At 37.8% G+C, this 22273-nt stretch overlaps 1 protein-coding gene across 1 annotated transcript; it reads left to right on the top strand.

Annotated features, from left to right (window-relative positions):
- Positions 1 to 69: 69 nt before the first annotated feature.
- SPATA48 (spermatogenesis associated 48) lies at positions 70 to 21264 on the top strand. Its single transcript, XM_041411691.1, is given in 7 exon segments — positions 70 to 145; positions 3073 to 3168; positions 3171 to 3441; positions 8532 to 8555; positions 8557 to 8694; positions 10827 to 11012; positions 21156 to 21264. Coding segments are annotated over 7 exon segments (900 nt in total).
- The last annotated feature ends 1009 nt before the right edge of the window (positions 21265 to 22273 follow it).

Here is a 22273-nt window from a genome sequence, read left to right as displayed (position 1 = left end):
TAAAGAGATTTCTGTATTAAAAGATTATATAAATAGCAATTCTACTTACTTAAATTATTTTTCTCAATCATGCTAATAGTCAAGATTGGTTTTCTAGATCCAAGCATTTTAATGACAGCTGGCATTTCTAAACTGCCTGTTCACGGTAAGTGCAGAAATATTACCATTTCTATTACTTATCATTTTAAAGTCATACAGGAGAAATAATTTCAGTTTCTAATCTATCTCATTTAAGTGTAACCCTTTAGACAAAAAGCCCGCAAGATATAAACTGTATTATGTTTTGCAAGTGGATCTTTATATTTTCTTTCTGACAACTACACCACTCATGTGTTTCCTAAGCTCAAAAAGAAACTTCTTTATCATAAAGCATGCCAAAGTTAAAAATGCAGCATCTTTTCAGTAAGACCAAAACTTCCTTTAGATGGCTCAGAAAACTCAAATTTAATTAAGAAACTTCAATAAACATGCTCTACATTGTCCTCAAAAAGTTTAATTAATCAGTTAGGGAAAAACATAGTGCCAAAACTGTCATTATTTAAAAAAAAAAAAAAAATTAAAAATAAAAACTCTAGGGGAAAACAAAACAAAATAAAACAAACAAACAAAAAGAATCCAACAAATAAACAAACAAAAATTAAAATTCTCATGTTCTTTACATCAGTCTGAAACTCAGATTGTACAAATAACATTCCAGGGCAATAAAATGGCAGTGTCTTTTCTGGAACAGACAATGTCTATGATGCCTACTCAAACCAAAAACAAAATAAATACTCTGATGTGACTATGTACTGAAATGCTGCATGTGGGTTTCCCTTTTTTGTCAGAGAGTAGAACTTTTAATGTCGTCTTTGATCACAAGCAGGCCACAGAATAAGAAGATCCAGCACATACGTACACTAATTAAATAGCCTGGTTTAATACTACCAGACAGCTTAAGCAATTTACTGTGCTTGCATTGCAAAGCCTCACTAGGAAGCAGACACTGTTACCCTCACCCTGGCATGCAACTTTGGCACATGGGAAGGCTAAATACCCCTCTCTCCAGCACTCTGCCCATTTCTGTGCGGGAAAGGAATCAAAGTAGATAATCATTGAGCTTTCCTGCATCCATCTGCAAATTCATACAGGGAAAAGAAGCTCAATCCCACGGGGTGAGTGTAGGTGGGTAAAGCGCTAGCAGGTGTAAAACAAAACCCACAGGGGAAAAGCTCCTGTATCATGGAACACCATGTCCCACACACAAACACCAACACAAAACTGCCAGGCCGCGAAGAGGGTGGGCCAGAGGAAGAGGAGGAGGTGGAGGAGGAGAGGGTGGGCCGGGAGGTGGCCCCGGCCCGGCCCCTCAGGGCGGGCCTTCCGTCCTTCCGACCTTCCCTCCTTCCCTCCTTCCATGCCCGGGAACTGCCCGGGCGGAGGAGGCCGTGGGGCTTTCCTGGCCGCAGGGCCCTGCTGTGCCTTCACCTCTGGCGAAAGCAGGGAAGGGAGGGGAGGGAGAAGAGCAGAGGCTTTCACATCCTCAAACCCCAGGGAAACATCTGCTGCTGCTGCTGCTGCTGCCGCAGGTTTAGTTAACTTATTCCAGCCCGTCCCCGCTCCAGGGCAGCTCCTCTGAAGCAGCAGCCGACTGCGCCCGGCCAGAGGGAAGTCCTGGCTGCTAAAGAACTAAAGAGCTAAAGAACTAAAGTGCTAAACTGGACATTGTCATGGGCATCCACAGCTCTGCTGCTCCGTCTTCTTTGCATTACTACTAAAAGACAATTAAAGTGTCTGGAATTCGAGGGCATTTGCATGCTCCTGAGGCATTCGAGTATTTAGAATCTGTGATGCAGTAGAGAAGGGATTTTCTGAAGATGGAGGCAAGGAAAAGAGGGGAGAAACATGAGAAATTCTCTGGGGAGCAAATAATGTCTGAAAGAAAAATATCATTTTAGTGGAATATTTGGTATATTGTTAGTTTTCCAGAGAATGAAAGCAGTTCTTTATGTCAAAAAAATCAAGATTGATCCACAGGAATCCTGAAGCAAAGTAACAGGCAGATGTAGCAGAGAGGACTAAGCCTGTACACAAAACCAGTTCATCCATATGCTTCTTTAGGCATAGATCACTTCATAATGTTGACAGTAGAAATAATTCAGCCTTCCTTGGCAAATTCACTTACCAGGATAAACAGAATAGAATCCCTGTCAATAAAATCCAAGACAGCTTAAATTGCATTTCATTCTACAAGATGAAGGCAACAAAACAAGAGCCACCCTTGTGATGTCTTACATCCTGTGCCTTACCTGGGTCCCATGTCTTTACCTCTCCTGTCATCTCTTTCTAAATCTTTCCAGGAGGAGGTAAGAAGGTAGGGAGGAAAAAGTCAAGCTGCACCACTGAATGTAATTTCTAGTGTGAAACTGACAATATTTGTTATGGAAATTACTGAGAGTCAGTAAATATAGACACCACTATGACATTTTTAAAGGCTCGTTACTGGTAGATGTCAAATTTTGGAAGTTTCTTTTCACTCAGGTAACTGTAGAGTTATGATAGAAAGTGGACACAGGATGTACCAGACAGAGTTCTATGTTTTCAGTGTGTTGGCTTAGCCTTACAGTGCCCACATTGCATATAAAACATTCTCAGCTGTCACTACAACTTGTTATGTGTGTCCCCTTGAAGGACACGCATACCAGTGGTAGGCATGAACTAAGTGTCACACCAGGAGAAATTTCATTAAGAGGTGTTTTCCATCATTACCAAGCAACAGAAAAAATCTAAGCATGCAATGGCTCTTTTCTTTCCTTACCATACTTGATAAATTTCTTTTCAGGAAAGAAATCAGTAGTTGAACACTGCCATGCTCTTCTATGCACTGCTTTTTCTGGAAAATGACTTCTGCTTTTACTGTGATTTATTGTCTGGGACTTCAGAATCTTGGAGAAACAGGATCAAATTGCATCTTTTAGGTTTACTGCACACAAGGAAAATAGAAGAGAATAACTGTTTTCTGATGGACCTGAAAGGCAGGAAAGTGCCTTTGGAAAGTCCTCAACTGCCTCACCAGCTGAACCAGTTTACAAGATGATCACCAAGGGTATCCAAGTCAGTTGAAGAAGATGCGTATGTCTGGTATGAGGGGTCTTGAGAGCAATCATGGTTTTGCCAGCTTTGAAGAGAGAACAGTAATTATTTCCTTAAAATCTATCTTTTCACCCCTCCAGCAGGGGCAAATTACCCTTTATTTCCACACCAGGATGTTGTGCCTTTAACAGATCTCTGCTCAGGTTTTGTGAGTCCAGCAGCAGGAGCTGAACAGCAGCCCAGTGTTGGAAGAGCTATTGAATCCCTGGCAGGCTACAGCGATAGGGAACCTCACCAGCGTCCCCATCACAGCCTGACCACAGAGACCTCCTGGAGGAAACCAGCCAGGACAGAAGGGGGAAGTCCAGGGTATGACTCAGGCGTAAAGTAAACTACTTTTTTAATCACTGAAGGAACTGGTGGGGCTTAACAAATAAATAAAATGAGTTTCTGAACTCCATTCCCCAGGGTCCTAAAGGAACAATCTTGTAAAATACATTTGTCTTGGATATTTGAACCGAGTATAACTGCAGTAAACTGTTTGTATGATTAATTGTTCCTGCTGTAGCAAAGAGGTACCAGTCAGCAAATTCTAATGAGAATTCTATTGCTAAAAATAATCCAATTTTTAAGGTAATTACTGTTTTTTTTAAAAAAAATCTATTTATGTAAAATGTGAAGTTATTTACCATAGTTCTAATGAACACCTACTTTAAAGCAAACTGAGAAAACCAAATCATTCCAAAGCTAGGAAATCCCGTGTATCCCCAGGATATTTCTGTATTTTAGTGTATTTTAGTATTTCCTGACAAGTTGCAGTGCAGCACGTTTAGAGACCTGTTCCAGTGTCTGGTTGATCAGAGAACAGAAGTTTTTGAAGACTGCCATCACATATTGTTTAAAGTACACCATTACCCTCTTATTTCACAATAGTGTCTTAAAGATAAATTTGAGTCTGATTATTTTGTAGTGATTGTAGCATTAAAATGGAAATTCCTTCCTTATAACATCAAGTAAAATTGGCTTGATGGTTTCAGAATTTTCTGATAAAAATTGTGGAAAGCAGAAATACCTGTCCAGGACTTATAAGGATGGACATAATTAACAATAAGCATTATGTTTGAAGTTAATTTCAGTGACTTTCACAGAGAAATGCTCATTACATGTAGCTAGAACGCAATTTTATGGTATCTCACCCACCATGAGATGAGGGGAGGCACTTCTTAGAACACAGTAGCAAAATGTAAATAAACTCCTAGTTCCATTTTGCTGTGAAATAGTGCAGTTACTGCACAGTTAGCAATACTTTCTGCACGTTATTGTCCATTGTACCATAAATTCTGGCAGTGGTTTTGGTTCCCGGTTTCTGTTCAAATTTTGCATTTTAAATCACTTCTTGCTTAATGCAGCCATATAAAAGAACAGTAAGGAACCCAAGAAACCACAAAGGATAAAAAATAAACTATATAATTTTCCTTTTTTTTTCTTGCCCATACCATGTAATTTTCACTCTTATTTCTCATTTACTATTTTCTTCAGTTACATATGAAAATTAGACCGCTGACATCAGTCAGAAATGTTCAGCTGGTTTTTTTTTTTTTTTTTTGCAAGCCTCTAAAAAAGTGAAGGGGAAAGAAGATTTGAGATAAGCAATTTTATCTTCCCAATAATTTTTCAATGCAAAGAAAAGTGGGCAGAGAAAGACATACTCTGGCACATAGAGACACATCTGAAATGAACACAGACAAAACCTGAAACTGAATGACATCAAGTCAGTAACCTGGGTTACAGTCAAGAAAGTGCTCTGAAATGGACAGTAGTTCCAGGAAGCAGATAGAAACTGTCTGGTGGCTTTCTGATGTTGTTTTGTTCAGGAAAGTTCACTATTAGACTAAAACGCTGACTCTGCTGAAGTTGTCAGGAAAAGTCAAACTGAACTCAGGGACAAACCTTGAAACAGATATAGTGCAGCATAAATTTCTTAAGGAATTGGTGTAAGTATTCTTCCAAACCTACTATGCATTTACAAGTTCTTTTGTGATGCTGAGCTATTAACTTTGAATGTGTAGATATTAATATAAAAAGTAGATAGGTTTTTAGGTATTATTTTTAATGAGACTGCATAAACAAATTCCAGATTTTAGCTGTGTGATTCAGACCCCAACTACCAGCCCCCAGGCATGTGATGTAAGTTGCTAACCTTTCTAGATACCAGTCCCAAGACATTCCACAGCTAAGTCATTTGGGGAAGTTGTGCTGAAAGAGAGGTCAGTCAGGCATTTTGTAAGCAAATTCTACAGTCACTTTCTCCACTGTGTCTGGGATGAACATGAAAAAAAGAGAGAGAAGCAGCCTTGCAGTCTTTGAGACAGATGAGCTGTGGTATATAAAAAATCTGCAGCAGACAGGAGTTCTCTATTGTGAGAAGATGTAGCACTGTGGCTTTGGCCACAACTTCGAACTTCTCTAGCAGTCTTTTGCATCTGCTGAGCAAAACAAACTCTGTGAAGTTCTGTAGTAGCAAAACAAATGTGAGAAGCTGGTGAAGAAGGCCGTTCTAGGACTGAAGAATCAGAGAAAGGACAACAGCTGAGGAGCTATTCTCCAAGTATTCTCATTCCATATAGGGGAGGAAGACCAGCCTTAAGAGCGTTTCCCTGTGGAGTCCCCTTCCCTCACTCATATGGCAACAGAATTTTCTACCCTTTGCTCTGTGGTCTCAAGTTTTCTTTGCAGTGGTTAGGAGGAGGATGGTCCCAGATTTAACCATACAGGTGTATTTGTACTGAGGACCTGGTGATTAAGTCTTCCTGTCCAGTTTGTAAATATTATTCTATTTGTAGGCTTTAACACAGAGGTTATGGGGACTGCAGAATGGACCAGGTTATCTGACAAGTCTGATAAAAAGCAGAGATGATTTCTTGCCACTGCCAGAAACTAACATATCTGAAGACACAGTTTCCTCCAAAGCTGGGAAATGAGAAATATGAAATACTATACATTTAACTTATAGATTTGGTAGAGTAAACAAAAAAAAAAAAAAAAAAAAGTAGTTTACTCATGCTGCTACAAGATTTTTGGCTTTCTCCAAAAGCCCATGTAGTTCAGCATTTCATCCAAGACTTTGGATGTTTAGTAAAGTTCTCATCCTTCCTCCAAATGTTTTGCTATCATGAGATGATTTGTTGAGCAGGGATTGATGACCAAGAGGTTGTGTGTTTTAGTTAATAGTCATGGATTCAAAGATTTGTCTTCATGAATATATACATTTCCTTTTTGAGCATATCACTTACATTCCAGCTCCCTACTTATAGCTAATTTGTGAATATGTTAGGCAAAAATGTCCTAAGACCAAATGGATTATCTGGAGGTCTCTCTACAGTGGTCTCTACCCACCTGGAAAACTGATTATTTATCCCTTCCTTCTGTCTGTGATCTTCTAACCAGTTATTTATCCATGAGATCTTATCTTTCTTCTACTGTATCTTTAACAGGCTCAGTTGGAGAATTTCATGCAGAACTTACTGAAAGAGTTGTGGTCACATTATATTAATTTCTGTGGCCTTTGTATAGGAAGAGTCCCTTTCCCAGTGGTTCATCTGCTGAAGCAGTAAGCATTTTCTCCACAATAATCATTACTCTAAAGAAGTAATCATAGCATTGACTGAGAAGTATCTCAAGGTAGGATTCCAGTTCTTTTCCATTTCAAATATTGATAGAAAATTTCCTTAGGCAGTATTTAGGTACTTAGTAAGTTAAAAGTTTTGACTGCCTGTAGAAATAGAAAGAAGAAAGTTTAATCAGAAATAAAAAAATGTAAAGTAAAGTGAGAAGAAATGTGCAACTTGAAAAACAACAAATGAGCTATTTATGGACATTCAGACCTTGACAAATTAGAAGTCTGGACAATGACCAGCCAAATTAGGTTCAACAAGGGGAATATTAGGCTGGATGTTAGACAAAGGTTCTTCTTCCAGAGGGTGACTGGGCACTGGAACACGCTCCCCAGGGAGGTGGTCACAGCACCAGCCTGAGAGACTTCAAGAAGTATTTGGGCAATGCTCTCAGGCATATGGTGTGACTCCTGGGTATGGTCCTGTACAGGGCCAGGAATTGGACTTGATAATCCTTGAGGGTCCCTTCCAACACAGATTATTTTGTGATTCTGTGAAAAATGGCCTACAGCATACTCAAAAATATCTGTGCTATTAAATACCTGTAAAACAATTAAATGTGTAATAGCAAACTGCCTAATAAGCTAATAGGTCATCTGGAAATAATGTAAAAAACTTGAAATAATCTCTTTAAGGCTGAATGCCATTGAATAAAACAACTGTGGTTGTTCACTAAGGGTTAGATTGTTTATCATGCCTGAGTTACGTATTTCATTTTGCTTTTGCTTTTCCTTGCCCAATAGCAGAATGATTTCATTGTTGATTCAACAACTCTAAGTCTTTTTTCTGTTGCTTATGTTGCCATGCATGTCCTCTCCAATGTAAACTGGTGGGATTTATGCTTAGTTAAAAGGAGTTTTCAGGGAGACATTTGTAGCCTTTTCTATCAAAAGACTAAAAGAGAGACAAGAAGTAATGGCCATAGGTTATCTTTACCTTCTGTATGTAAAGAGAAATAGAATAATTAACCAAAGAATCAAGTGAAAGAATCTAAAAGAGTCATTTGAAAATCTTTTATTTGGCATTATCTGTTGCTGGGCCCACTAAAGTTAATACAGCTATTTTTAAAATATAAGGGGTCAAAAACAATGCACAGTGTCTATAAGTCATATACTAATAGTGAGCTACCATTTCTTTTTAAAACAGGTTTTGCTTTTGTTTTACTTTGTTTTTTTAATCTACTTTTTGCTACTAAGCACCTTTAGGTAGCAGAATATATAAGACTATAAAAAAAATTTTCTAAGAGTCAGAATTTCTGCTATTTAATGGCATTTAGCGTAGGATTCATCTCATGAACTTTAGTTATCTAGAAGTTTGTATCCAGTCTGTGCCTTTCATCTCCACTTCCCCTGCAGAGAAGTGAAGAGAAACTGTAGTTTCCAAAAGGGCATGCTGCACGTCTCTCTTCAGCGCCTGTCAGGGACATGACGTGCCTGGTGTCCAGTCTCTACTTATGTCTCCTCTCTCTTAACTGATTATTGAAGTTCAGACAAAATAAATCCCTTCACTACTGTAAGCTTATTGGAGGAGAAGCTATCATTTTCACTTAGTGAGTGAGACCATTTTAAAGAAGATGATCCTGTGAAAAATCCTGTGCAGTAGCTACTTGTTCCCCAGCAAGCAGCATAAAATCCCAGGCTTTTCATTTCCCATTAAAAAAGAAGTCTATACTTTTGTTGCTTTCTGCATCTACTTCGCATAGTCCTTATTATCTATCTACCAGTGTCATTCATTAATGATTACATAGAAACTTTTTCTCTGCTTTTTTTTCAATGGTTGATCTAGAGCTTACAAAGATGTTCCTTGGGATGTTTTCTTCCAAAATACAACCTCCAAAATAAACAGGGGAGATGTTGGATGATCCTGTTTCCCAGTATTTCACAAAAAGAAGATACAATTGCCGACCTAAAATAAGCCAAGTCAGTGAACAATTTCTAACTGTTTTTAGGTTTGCTAATGAAAGGGAACCTAAATTTTGTGTAGGTTATATACATAAACCCACAAAAATATTTTCAAGTAAAAAAAATCTCAAATGCACATTAAAAGTCACCACCACACGCCAGTAACTGCCTCATATTATTTCACATTTCTTATTTTTACCCTGGACCTCCCTGTAAATTGATATAGAAAACATGCGTGCAGAATGTCAAAACAGAGTACAAGGATATTGATGAAAAATTGGTTGATAGGAATGATCTACCTTAACAAATCTCACATTAATTTAGTTTATGTGTGATTATTAACTTTAACAATTATGATTTTTAATAAACTAAAATTCATTCTTGCAATTGGTTCTGATTGCTGCTTGAAGAAACTATTAAGTCAGATTAATTAGCTAATGTTCCATACAAGAAGCATGTAATTATGGCTTTAGGTTGTCAGAGGCTTCTGAGACAGATTTCAAACAACATCTTTTTCCTCTCCACAGAGATCTGGTTGTTTGTAAATTTCAGGTTTTGTGAATATTGGAGTTGTCTAAACAGTCCTTTTATGAAGTTTGTGGACAGTTAATTATCTCAGCAGACTAAATTCAGCAGCATTCTATAACTAGAGGAGTTAAGATACAGTTAATAACTGTATCGAAAATATTTTCTGCATGCTTCTCCTGTGAGAGAGTTAAATATAAAAAGCAGAACAGAAGAAGCCTGTAAAGGGAATGATTGTCATGATTTCATGTATGTGATGTTTGCATTAAGACATGACATCTATGAAAACACCATGGTAATCATGCCCACGCACATACTCAAGGGGTTTTTTTCTGTCTGTCCAAAACAATCACTTCTGCATTGGTGTCTTTTATTTACTCTGTATTTCACCTATTCAAATCCATCTCAGAGTGAAGCATTTTAGATGAGTCCAGGAAAAGGTCAGAGAGGTCTTAAAAGGGATCAAATAAGAGCTAAGTTGAGACAAAGAAAAATTGGTCAAAGTATGATAGAAAAATGAGAATATGTCTCCCTTCCAGACTATGAGCCAGAAGTTTTGCTCAATGGATATGTGAGTTGCTGGGCAGAGTCAGGCATCGAGTGGCAGAGACAGGTACTTCAGCAGGGTGGAAGAAAAGCATAGCTAGATAGCTAGATAGCTAGATAGCTAGCTAGATAGATAGATAGATAGATAGACAGATAGACAGATGGATAATATTATCATGGTTTCTTGAGTGACGCTCTTTCAAGGGAATATAGTGGTGGATGGTAAGAGTTGCTGCAGGGACAGACCAAGAGAGAAATTCAGACCTGATGTTAAATTGTCCTGTGTTCTCAAGAACTCAATGAAATAAGTGTTGCTAGTAGGGAAGTATTCAAATTTTAAAGAAAACTTGCTTATACTGTCCTATGAAATTGACTGTAGTCCTAATATCAGCAAAGGTTAAAATATAAGATTCTGCCTGCTGAGCTGGTTCATTTAGCATATATGCCAAACTAAATATTTGCCACCGTCTTTTACCAAATTCAAATGAGCACTGTGTTATTCCAAGAGCAAAACTTTGACTTGTCACCACCTGTCTTTTGGGGCCTCATAAATATTCTATCAGAATGTTCTGTCTGGTGAAAAAAAAGTGATTGATCCATTTTGCATTTAAAAGTGTAAGCCAAAGCTCTCAATCCTGTCATAACCCTTTATATATGTAAGTACAGTGTCCCTGGGTTGTTTTAACCTTTGTCATTTTTGATTAAGCCCGAGCAGTCCCTCTCTCATTTTCTGAAACAAGAATTGTAGCTGGACTATGTTATTTAATCTTAAGGCATTTTCTGGTGCCAGAGGAGAGTGTATGCTGAGTCTCCTCTGCTTGTGGGTATCTCCAACTTTTTACCTGTAAATTAGAACTCAGAATCTGTTATGTCCATTCTGTAAGAGTACCCCAGTCTGATGGCAAGAATAGCCAAAAAGACGAGAGATGACACATTTCTATCTTATTTCCATTTTTCCCCAAGCCTCTCTGAACATATGTATTAGAGCTGTCAGTTTTTATGTGCTGCAAGTTCAGCAGATGATTGCTTTCATCTTGGGATATGCTAAGCACACAGGGCCATTCATCTCTGTGTTCTTTTCTTGTGGACCATTTTAATAAATAACTAGAATTTTGGAGCATGCAGTGTATGGTTCAGCTGCCTCCACCAGCTGTCTTATGAATAATGTACATATCTTCGATTTACTTTCTATCTGCTGTGTTGGTGCAGTAAATTTTGAAGGCATTGCTGGTGTAGTCTTAGTCCTACTTATCCATGTTCAAACTTTGAAACCTCACTACAAAAGCACTGAACACTATGTTTCACTTCTTAGCATGATTTTGACACTGCCTCTTGCATTCTTGTTACTTGGGAAAAGGGAAAAACTGTTAAAAATCTGATTTTGGGAGAAAAGAATGGAAACGTTTATTTTGAAACTATACCATACTTTCATACTTCAAATGTTTCCCGTTCTTCAGTATTAATGGTCTGTTGCGTGTTTGATGAGTAGCATGATTTGAATATTGCCATGTCAAAAGCATGTGATTGTTAACTTTAGTCACTAGATGGCCTTTGAGTGTGCAAAAGCTCCCTGAATGCTATCGGAAAACTATACTTTTAGCTAGGTCATTAACTTTGATGGTTTTCACTTTAAGCCCTTCCTAAACCTGTCTTGAGCTTTCTTGAGCTTGAGCTGATATTAAGTGCTTTTTTGCAAACTTTTGAGAAAGGAAAATTGCAAAAGTAACAGCTTAATTATAAGAATTAAAATAATAAAGCAAAAGAGGAACTAGACTGGTTTCTTTTATTTAAACAGAATTTCTCTTTTCATCAGCCTTTCCTGTGTGTCCTTGAAATGGTCTTCCCCAGTTCACATTTGTGAGGAAAGTACAGACAGGATACTTCACTGGGTAAAGCAGAGGGTCAGAAGCTGTAGAAATATTGCCCTCCCTGTTCTGAAGAAAAGATGTGATGCTGGGTGTTACTCACGTCAGATCATGTGCTAAACACTCCTGGTTGTTGGGAGCTGCCCTGTGAGTAGCTGGAATTTTTGAGCTACAACTTAGATCTGTTCATTTATGTTTCTTACATCTGTTTCAGGGTGAATGTATACCCTTTTGCAGAGCATCATGTGCTGTTACCTGCGTGGGGAACAGGACATTATTCTTCATACAGCAGCAGATTCACAGGTAAAGTGAGGTGCTAATCATTGTAAGGTCATCACATTAGATCCATGTTGCTGCAAACAAGCCTATTAATTCCAAGTTTTTATGGCATAATGTACCATTCTGATTATTTTACCTTCTGCACAAGTCATCTGGTTTCTCAGAGCCTGCATCTAACTTTTCTGCTTGAATTATGACAAAAACAGTTTAAAATGGTTATTCAGAAATGACTGTGCTTTCAAAATGCAGCACATACAGAATACAGCATAGTGCTGAACAGAGTTGTCTGGGTTGTGGTGAAGTTACAGAGTCGTTAACCCTTAGTTCTGCTAGGTTGTGCTGCTGTTATGGTGGAATTTTGAAGAAGAGAAGCAGATATGTGTACTCTGCGGCAGGCAGACAACCTATCTGGGCTATTTGCATCACATGCTATCATGGAGGATTTTTAAGTCTGAGCAAGTGAATCTGTATTGCCTTCTCTGGAATGCAGCATCTCATTTTTCTGGTTTTCAGTGCGTGAGGCTATGGATTTCATTGATTTCTGCAGCAGGGAGACCCAGATTTCTGAGATTTAAAAGACTGTGGCATCTCAAAGCCCAAAAAAACCTCAGTTGTAATAAACTCAATTCCATCTGGAAAATTTTATTAAGTTTTTTACACTTGTTATCCATCCATGACTGTCAGACATCAAGATTGCTATGATTTGGAGCAGAAGAAAGAAGGAAGTCAGAAGGCATAAAACTTTGCCTATAATTTGTTTTTCTCACTTTGTGTGTTTGCAGTAGTTATAGAAAGTTGTGTAAAGGCCATTAAACTCAACAAAAATTCTTGATAAGTCAGATATATACTTTGGATTGAGAAGCCTAAATATGATTTGTAAGTATAAAGTGTAAAGCTCTCTTAGTAAATAGACACTTTCACTCTCATGGAGTAGCAGCAGCACTTCCTGCTTGCAACACTTGTGCAACAGCATCAGTGCCCAGGCATTACTCCAGAGTGAGACACTGTTCTTCCCCAAACCATGCAAGAAAGTGGTTGCCATTCAAATTATTAGCAAAGCTGAAAGTAACTAAGAGTCATCTGTCATGTAACTGCAGAGACAAACAGGAAGAGTGGTGAACCTGGGCATGTTTTTTATGTTAGCCTTGCACCCACCCTCTCTTCCTTTTGGCAGAACAGGAAACCATCTTCTGTTTTTCTTCTTTTTTCTTAAGGAATTAGAAAAAAGATAGAAGTCTTGATCTGGGCTGTAGTTGAGCCTAAAAGCGCCTGATACAAGGTCAGTGTTGTGAGGTGCTGCTGTGCATATATCCACACTCTAGATAGTATTGTGAAGTGCTTACCATGCAGCTTGGAAGTCTTATAGATGTAAATCCACATGCAGCATGATAAGGTCATGCACCAAATTCCCACTGCGAATCTGTTGCACAGTTAGGAATGAAACTTCACATATCCTGAGCCCAAGCATGTGCTATTTTTTTAACTGAACTCTCATATTTAGGCTTTTAAAATACTGCTTCACTCAGACATCGTTTTTATAATATTAATTAGGACAAAGTGATGATCATACTTCTTAAAAATTAGGCTGAAATAAAAATGAACATTTAGGAATCATAATCATGTGTTATCCAGCTTTTCTCAGTGATTCAGATATGGAATAACTGTGGGAGCTTTCAGCACATGTAAAAAGCCATGTCATAAATGTTGTGATTCTTCTAGAAGTGCTAAATTTTGAATATGAACTTATTAATAACTGTGTGGGTAATCTGATGGCAGTCTAGAATAATCAGTGAAAATTGCCCAAAGAGAGCTATGGATGTGCTCTTTGGGTCAGTCTCTTCGTCTTTGCATGTGACCAAAATTCCTGGATCATAATTCAGTTCTCATTCTCTTCCAGGCTTTCATTAAAACCTGCATTTGGGGAAATCATGAGTGGCATAGTCCCTTGAGGTCTGTTCCAGCCCTGGAATGTAGCATCATTCTTAATATCCATGGTTTGTATATGCACTCCTGAATTTGCTTTAGAATGAACTTGTTTCTCTTTTTCATCCCCAGATATGCTGCAATGTATGCCTAAAAGTTGGAATCTTCTACTATTCTTTGCCAAGGGTAACATAGAAATAAGTTTTTTTAAAGAAAGTGACAGTCAAAAAATTAGGAAGCTGTTGTGGAAGAGCATTCTGAAAATCTCTCTCTGATGCAGTCGTCTTTCACCAAGAGACCTCATACATTTTTTTTATAAAACTTATAATCCCATTGTACAGCTCAGTGCTTCATCGAGTAGGCTACACTGTCAGAACACATGTGGTGTAGGCTTGAAACTTATCTTCTTATCCCAACAATGAATGAGATTCCAAGTTGCATTGATACTTTTTTGTATTTTCAAGGTGTGTTGCTTGTGTGATTCTTAAGGTACACTGGATAACAGTTGCCCAGTTGTTCAAGTGACTTTTGTGGTATTTAGAAATGCACCATTTTTTTTGTGCATACTTTCTTTTTCTTCATTTTTTCCCTACCTTCTCTACTTGTCTGCCAACTGTAAATTCTCTTGTATTTGCATTCTTGTTTTTTCAAACCCATGAAGTGTAAATTCCATTGGAATCAGTGAATTAAATGTATCTGCTTAACAAGATTTCCTGAACAAGGATAGGATTGAAAATCTGTTCACATATTTCACAGAACTGAGACCTCTAGGATTTCTTTTACAAGACTTTATACTCTGAATTGATTGTGTCTGTTTTCCTTGGTTATTTTTGCTCTGTTTCTTAGTAGTTTGATTGCTAATAATTCCCTTATCATATTAATTTCTTTGTGGAAGATGAATACAGCATTTGGTTTTATATGTCACACAACTACCCATATATTAACTATAGGTAAGCAACTGAGTGCTAAATGAGTATGTTTTGTGCAGCTAGCCAGGCTTTCAAAAATAGCTCAGCAACCACACAAGAAAACCAGAATTCTGAAAGAGCTCACATTCTGGGTGCACGTTGATTGCTAAGCTCCTGCGAAAATCTGGCCACAAACACCACAATCTGATCTCCTGTGTCTAACTGCTGCTCCAACCCACATATGTACCAAGGAACAGGAGGATAGTCCAAATACTGGAAAAACATCGTGTTTTCAGATGAAATTTTGCAGCAGAGCTGCAGTGACTTCCAGGAAGGCTCAGACTGATAAATTCTCTAAGCACTTTTGAGAGGTGCCATGTTATTGAAAAGTGAAAATAAGTAATGACAAAAATCATTCTTTATTTTTATTAACAACTACTTTGAAATACTGTCTTTCTTATTTAGAAGTGCATTTTGAACTCAACAATTTTGAAAACTGTAGAAAAACTGCTTTTATTGGATCATATGTTTTCCAGCATAATCATCTGCTGTTCTTTTTTTCTTAGAAATATTTATATGCGTATTTTATTTTGTATAATTCTATTTCACCTCTAGCCACCAGCTTTTTTCCTCTATTGACTTCTTCCCCAGTCTGCTACTGAAACAAGGTTATGTACTTTGTGGTATTTTAGATTCTGCAGGTGTTTTAAGGGTCAATGGAAAAAAGCCTCCCACGCTTTGGTGATGGGGATTTCCTCTGTAGAATTCAGGGGCTGGGCTCTGGTCTGACAGGCACAAAAAACTCTTCTCCCTGGTATTTGGAGCTCCCTTACAACCTCCAGTGAGCTGACAGAACTTAATGTAGTAATAGTGCGGCACATTTAGTGCATTCCAGCATACGTAGCAAGAGTTCATATCAATCCAGGTTTGTTTCCTGTATCTGACTTGTGCTTTTTTTTCTCTTTAGTGTGTCTTTGTTGTTATAACACAACAGCTTCCTGATTCACTGCAGTGCCTATTGGAATTTGCCTCTTGACATTTGACAAAAGCAGTTAGGACAGTGATTATGTTTTCTTGTTTCACAGTGAAAGCCCCCTCAATTAAGTAAAAAATGGGGCAGTCATCAGCTTTTTAAAACTTTCTACTCATTCCTCAGCGCTCCTAATCCCCAGTAGAGGGCAGTGCTTACACAATGCATGTGCATTCTCACCAAGTGTTACTTACATAGTAGCACATCATCTAGTGCAGTGCCAGAGCGCTGATAAAACAGGTTACAATACTGGTTTTTAACAGGTACAGATTGACAAGGCTGAAGTGACCTGTCCAGTGCCAGAGGCGTTTTGTGTGTGAGAAAGACAACAGGATCTGATCAAAAACATGTGACTGAAATGGGAAACATGCTAGGAAGACGAAGTCCTAAGTGTTTCAAGTCCTGCAGTTCTTGCACGAAGATATTCTCTGAAACTACCCTTTATTCGTGGTTTCTCAAGCACATTGAGCAAAATGCTGCTATCACATCAGTACATCTTAGTGACTTCGCATATTTCCTCACTGTAGTCATTATCCAACTGTCTATGTGCATGCATCCCTTGGAAATTCAAGTTATCAGAAATCCCACAGACCACAATTGTCTGGGAACAGGACCTTCTGCTGTCTTGTACCTTGAACATTCATTTCCAAGGGCTGATGTAGAGCTTTCTCACAAAGTATTCTTTCTTCAGAAACTGACAGCTTGTCTACCATACATGCCGGTTTAGTGGTTCTCCAGTTTGACTCATTCAGGGGGTTGTGGAGGCAAGTGTCTGTTGAAATATCCTACTTTGGCATTTTCCAAGTGAGATTTTAATGCTGCCTTGAAATGCTTTATTGTGTCTGAAAAACATTGCCCCATGCTACAAACGGGGACTGAAAATTTTGAAAGCAGAATAAAATTGTTTGAAATCGTAGAAACAAAGTTTTCCAGTTCAACATGATTCAAAATATTTGGGGGAGTTGCCATTTGAGGTTTTTATCTTTTCAGGAACCCCAAACCCATTTTTAAGTACCCATTCCCTATTGTGCTTTGATGGCTGAGGGAAATGGGTGTGAAATATAACCCAGAATGCTGTCATTCCTATTCTCTGCTGTGCATTAAAGCACTTTGTTTTGTCTTCACAAGTAATCTTACTTATATTCGTTCACAACACAAAGGCGTGTATGAATTTCCTAACCCAGGATCATGCCTGAGACATTTCTACCAGAGGTTCAGTTTGGCAAATAATATCACAGAGGCAAAAAAGACGTAGAAGGGCACAAATGTGTTACATTTGGAGGAGAATTTGAGGTGGACACTACTTATGACCTTTGTATACTGTGAGTGAAATCTGTGAGGCCTATTTTATAATAGCAAAAACCAAAAGAGGTATAATGACTTCATATGGTGGTTTAGTTCTATTGCATTTATACAATAAATAAATAAATTTATACAATAAATAAATAATTTATACAATAAATGCAAAGGAGTGTTTATAAGAAAGAGTAAGATATTAGGAACTCTTTGCTTGTCAGTGTTAAGGTAAGAATGTACCAGTATATCACTAGACTAGTTCTTTTGCACAAAGGACTTGGATGCCTCCATTGTTCTAGCTGAAGTGCTAGATCCAAGGTTTTGAAGAATTTTTTGGGGGAAATCTAGATTTCACTCCCATATAAACAGGCGATGTGGAATTTACATGGCAAACCTGGGCATCCAATACCCTGGAGGTACTCTAGACCATCACTTCCAGCTGCTGCTTCTGAACAATACGTATCCCCTGTGAGCCCTGCATTATAGAGAATTTTCTCAGATACCTTAAGGCATCTCACATAGCTCTAAATATATGTAAGGAGGGCCTACTAAATTAAGTCTACATTGATCTTCCTGATCCTTGCCAGGAAATAAAAATCTACAAAGATATCCTAAGATGGTAAAGCTTCATCTCAAATCCACTATCTAGTTCTGGGCCCCTCACTAAAAGAGGACACTGAGGTGCTGGAGACTGTCCAGAGAAGGGCAATGAAGCTGGTGAAGTGTCTGGAGCACCAAGACTTAGGAGGAGCAGCTGAGGGAGCTGAGGTTGTTTAACCTGGAGAAAAGGAGGCTCAGGGGAAATCTTATCCCTCTTTACAGGTACCCAAAAGCCAGGTGGGGATAAATATCTTCTCCCAGGTAACCAGCAATAGGACAATAAAATAAGCCTGCCCAGGGAAGTGATGGAGTCACCATCCCTGAAGATATTTGAGAGACATGTAGATGTGGTTCTTGGAGACATGGTTTATGGTGGACTTGGCAGTCCTGGGTTAACAGTGAACTTGACAATCTTAGAGGTCCTTTCCAATCTTAGTGATTCTATGATTCTATGGACAAAAATAGAGGCAGTCAGAATCACTACAATTCACTTGAAAAATCTTAGTGCCTGCACAGATTAAACTGTTAGCACTATATATTTGTTACTGTTGGGGCTAAGAGCTGCTAGGATGATAACAAGGAAGTGTATGAACAAGGATGTCATGGTTACAGAAAGAAAGCTTGATGACGGCAGCAAAACCACAGAGGAGTTTTGTGTGTTGCCCAGTGGTAGGCTGGCACTTAGTTGTTTTCTTCAGCAGCAGCAATGGGTTAGCAGCTCATCAGAGAAAGCACACAAGAGCTAGATGTCATGATCCAAAAAAACAAAAACACAGAGGGGTACTTTTTTAACCTCAGTTTCTTCTGCTTTATCACCTACATAACCGCAGCACAGTTTTGCATCTTCTCTGCAGGTTCCCAGGAGAGCAGCTGCTCTACTGTAGTGTAACCTTGCTTACTTTCCTGGTACCTTTTGCTTCTCTCTGTTCTGCTCTCTTCTTTTACAGATCCATATTCATCCCACATATTATGAGTGTAGCAACTTCTGTCAATTGTTTCTAGCAGACAGTCTAGAACAAGTATTCATCTTGGGTCATTTCTCAGATTGACTTTTGGGTCATGTTTGCCCATTTATGATGTTTTTATCTTTTCTTCTACTTTTGTAAGTTTCAAAGGTGAGATGATTTTATCAGTCAGATTCCTCACAGTTATATAGTTATATTATTATAATTATAATAATATAAATGTATAACACAGTTAATATATTAATATAGAAACATTAGTATATAAAATAGAAAAAGTATTCTATATAATATAAATATATATATTTAATATTATAATATGCAAAATTATTAGAATATAACAGCATAATTATTATGTGATTTAACTTAAAATAGACTTCTAAAATGCTGGAAACTACTATAGGACTTCTTGTTGTCATCTACTTCTCTTTGTGACCCCCGTACACTTCCAAGAAAATCACTGGAATTTCATGACATGTGGCAGACATGCTACATAGCCAATTACCAGGCTAATAAAACTGGGTTCACAGTTTGACTAATTCCTTCAGAGTGGTATCAGGTGTATTTTCAGTTTTGGATGAATTCATGTGCTTACAGTCACAACCCAATATCCATGTGTCCCTGGCTGGGATCCTGATATACAGATAGAGTTTTCTACAGTCACCTAATGTGCACTTAACCTAACAGTTGTCTGCTTTGACATGAAAAAGCAAATTTGAATGCAATCCATTTTGGCCAATTCTGAAAACACGTTCTACTACTGTAAAAGGTTTTCAAGCCGCTTGTTGCCTCTGCACAGCTGCTGTCAGGACCGAGAGCAAATTTGTTCCTTGCCCAGCCAACTACTTAGTGATTCCCTATAGGCAGCACCTTCCCAAGTGCTACAAAAGCTCTGTACTGATTCTACAAAGCCATCCTCTCTGGAGAGTCATAGACTGGAGCATGGCACAGGGAGTGTAGCAGTGCGTGAAGGTGTGGGTTAGTGCAAGGTTACTCCAAACTGAGATGGAGAATTAGGTGGTCCCTCTGCTAACTATGGGTGCAAGGACTACAACACATACAACCAATGCTCCCGTGCCAAATACAGAGTGCTGTGTTATAACTCTGGTAGGTGGATACAGTTTTTTTGTCACTACATGTGCTATTCTGGTGAGGAATTTCAGAGCCAAGTTTCCTACTACAAAAGTCAGAGATACACGAAGTCTGATAAACTGTATCCCTCACACGTCCATTTTTGCATCCCATGCTGAACTTAGTTGTAGTAGAAGGAGCTCATCAGCTGCATGATACTAGTAATACATGCATGATACTAGTAACTCTATGCACTTAATAATTAAATAAATTGTTTAATTTTACACAGATTTCAAGGAAAATGAAGAATACTTGAGAAATTATTTGAAAGGAAGCACTGCTATCAGTTATATGGTGTGAAGACCCATAAATGACTAACAGAGTTGAGGTGTATAATCCCAAATATTTAGGTGATTCAGCAGATGAAGCAGCTTGTTGTGAGCCTTTACCTGCATGTGTATGGACAGTCTGGATGTAAATGTGTAATTCATGTCCTATGCTTAATTGTACAATCCAACAGTGTCCTACTTTGAGATGTCAGTACAGAACAATATTGAAGATAGTCTCTGAAAAACTTTGAGTTGAAAAAAAAGGTACTATATTGAGGTTTTATATTGTTTTATTTCTAATACTCGTGGATTATCTGAATTCATATTATTACCTATTTTTTCTTTAATTTTGTCCATCTCTGCTTCATCTTGCAACAACTCTTACCAAAATTTTCTTTGTATTGCTTCAGATAAGTAGAGTTGTTTTACTCCACATCTTTAAGGAACTCTGCTTTTCATTTTCACATTAAAACAGCATCAGAATTAACAAAAAGCTTTCATTTTCCAAGGTGTGGTGCATACTGTCTCAGTACAGTGGTTCACTCACACTAGAATTTAAGTTGGTGTCTAAGCAGTGTTATTAATACTACATCTTAATAAATTCTAAAAGGAAATTTAGAGAATCTTAGAATAATTTGGGAAATCATTTATGTTCTAGTCCTTTAGAAATCACACCTCTGTTGGCTTAAAATCTGTTATGTAAATTCCATATTTGAAGCTGGAAACTAAACATGAGCTAAATCTGTATCACACTTTTAAAGAACATTTCTTGCTTTTTTGTGCTCTATGCAAACTCTCTGATTTAATTTCTTCTTTGTGATTAAACAATGCTTCTAATAATGAATATTATTCAGATACTAAATCTAAACATATTGAAGAAAAAAGAATTTTCTAAAGAGCTCACTTTTACAATGTCTAGCCAGAGATTTTGGCCCAGATCAGCAGCTAGATCATCATAAAGGTGTTTCCCTGACTTTAAAGAAGCTATGACAGTTTCTACATTCTAAGCACTTCTCATTTTATTATTTTTATTTATTTTATTAAGAGATTTTACCCCATCCATCTTTGATAAACCCTATCCATTCTAGAACTTATCTATAAGTCATATTTCAAGCCTATAGTCATTTAATTTACCCTTTCTCCACCCCATCCCCCTTTTAACTGTTTCCTTTAGCACTCCAAATATTCCTGGATACACTGGCAAGGTTCATTGGTCAGCAACTCACCCAGCAAATTCTAATCTTCCATCAACAGCCCCATCAGTAATTGCAGGAATGCATTAGTAGGTATGAAGTATATTTTGCAGCTTGTTCAGAAAAATTACTGGGAAAATCATAATTGCATTTATTTAGTTAAAGAACAATTAAATGTTACACATTATATTCTATTGACTTAAAAAATACAGAACAGTCAGAGCTGGATCCCACTAAATTATTGTCATGTTTGTCAGAAGTCCTTTTGAGGTCTTAGAACTTTTCTGGAGCATTTTATGTTATGTGTTGGGAAGAATATTATTATTTTTTAAAATAACAAATGTCTTTGTCTTTTTTCAAAGAAGCCCAAGAATGTCAAAGTTATCAATTCCCAAAAGAAAACTGTGTGGAGTTTCTCAATTGGTCTTGACAGACTTAAGAAACAGGTATTTGCTATGAAAAAATGGTTGTTAAAAATGGATGGGTTCACTTAAAAGGCAGTGAGAAGCAAAGTCATACCATGCCACCACACTGATGTAGCCTGGGACCCTGTGATTGTGAAATGATCACAGCTCCCCATCACTATCATGGCTGCCCCATCAAGTGAATTAATAAACTTTATTCTCTCTTGCTCTTCCATACAAGACTGGTTAAAATTGTGGGCCAATATAAGTCTTTATCTGTTGATTTCAAAAGATGTGGACACTTCAAAATCGCTGAAAAATCCTTTTCCTTTTGTTAGCATGAAAAGCTTCAGATGCTGGCAAAGAACTAACTTAGCCTTTCTCCCTAACAACTTAGTAACTATTTGTTTCTCCTCTCTCTTTTATGATTTTGTGCTTTAGATTCTGCTTTCTTGTTATCTGTAGTGATCTAGGATATGGTAACACTTTTCCAAGATTCCATGTTTTCTTGAGAAATATATCGTCTAATTAAATTTTTAATTTGCCTTAGGATTCTGTTCACAGCACATAACACCTTTTTCAGCACTGTCAGTGAAAAGTATCCAGAAAAGGCTCGAGAAGATTTACAGAGCTGCATGGCTTTTAAAGAGTTCGCCTCGTCAAGTTTCACCATTTCCATGAATGACCTAACTTAC

This window comes from Onychostruthus taczanowskii, unplaced genomic scaffold, assembly GCF_017590055.1.
Source record: "Onychostruthus taczanowskii isolate IOZ18803 unplaced genomic scaffold, ASM1759005v1 scaffold37, whole genome shotgun sequence".
NCBI classification, from domain to species: domain Eukaryota; kingdom Metazoa; phylum Chordata; class Aves; order Passeriformes; family Passeridae; genus Onychostruthus; species Onychostruthus taczanowskii.
Note: the sequence above shows the minus strand (reverse complement) of the source record. Positions and strands in the feature narration are given on the sequence as shown.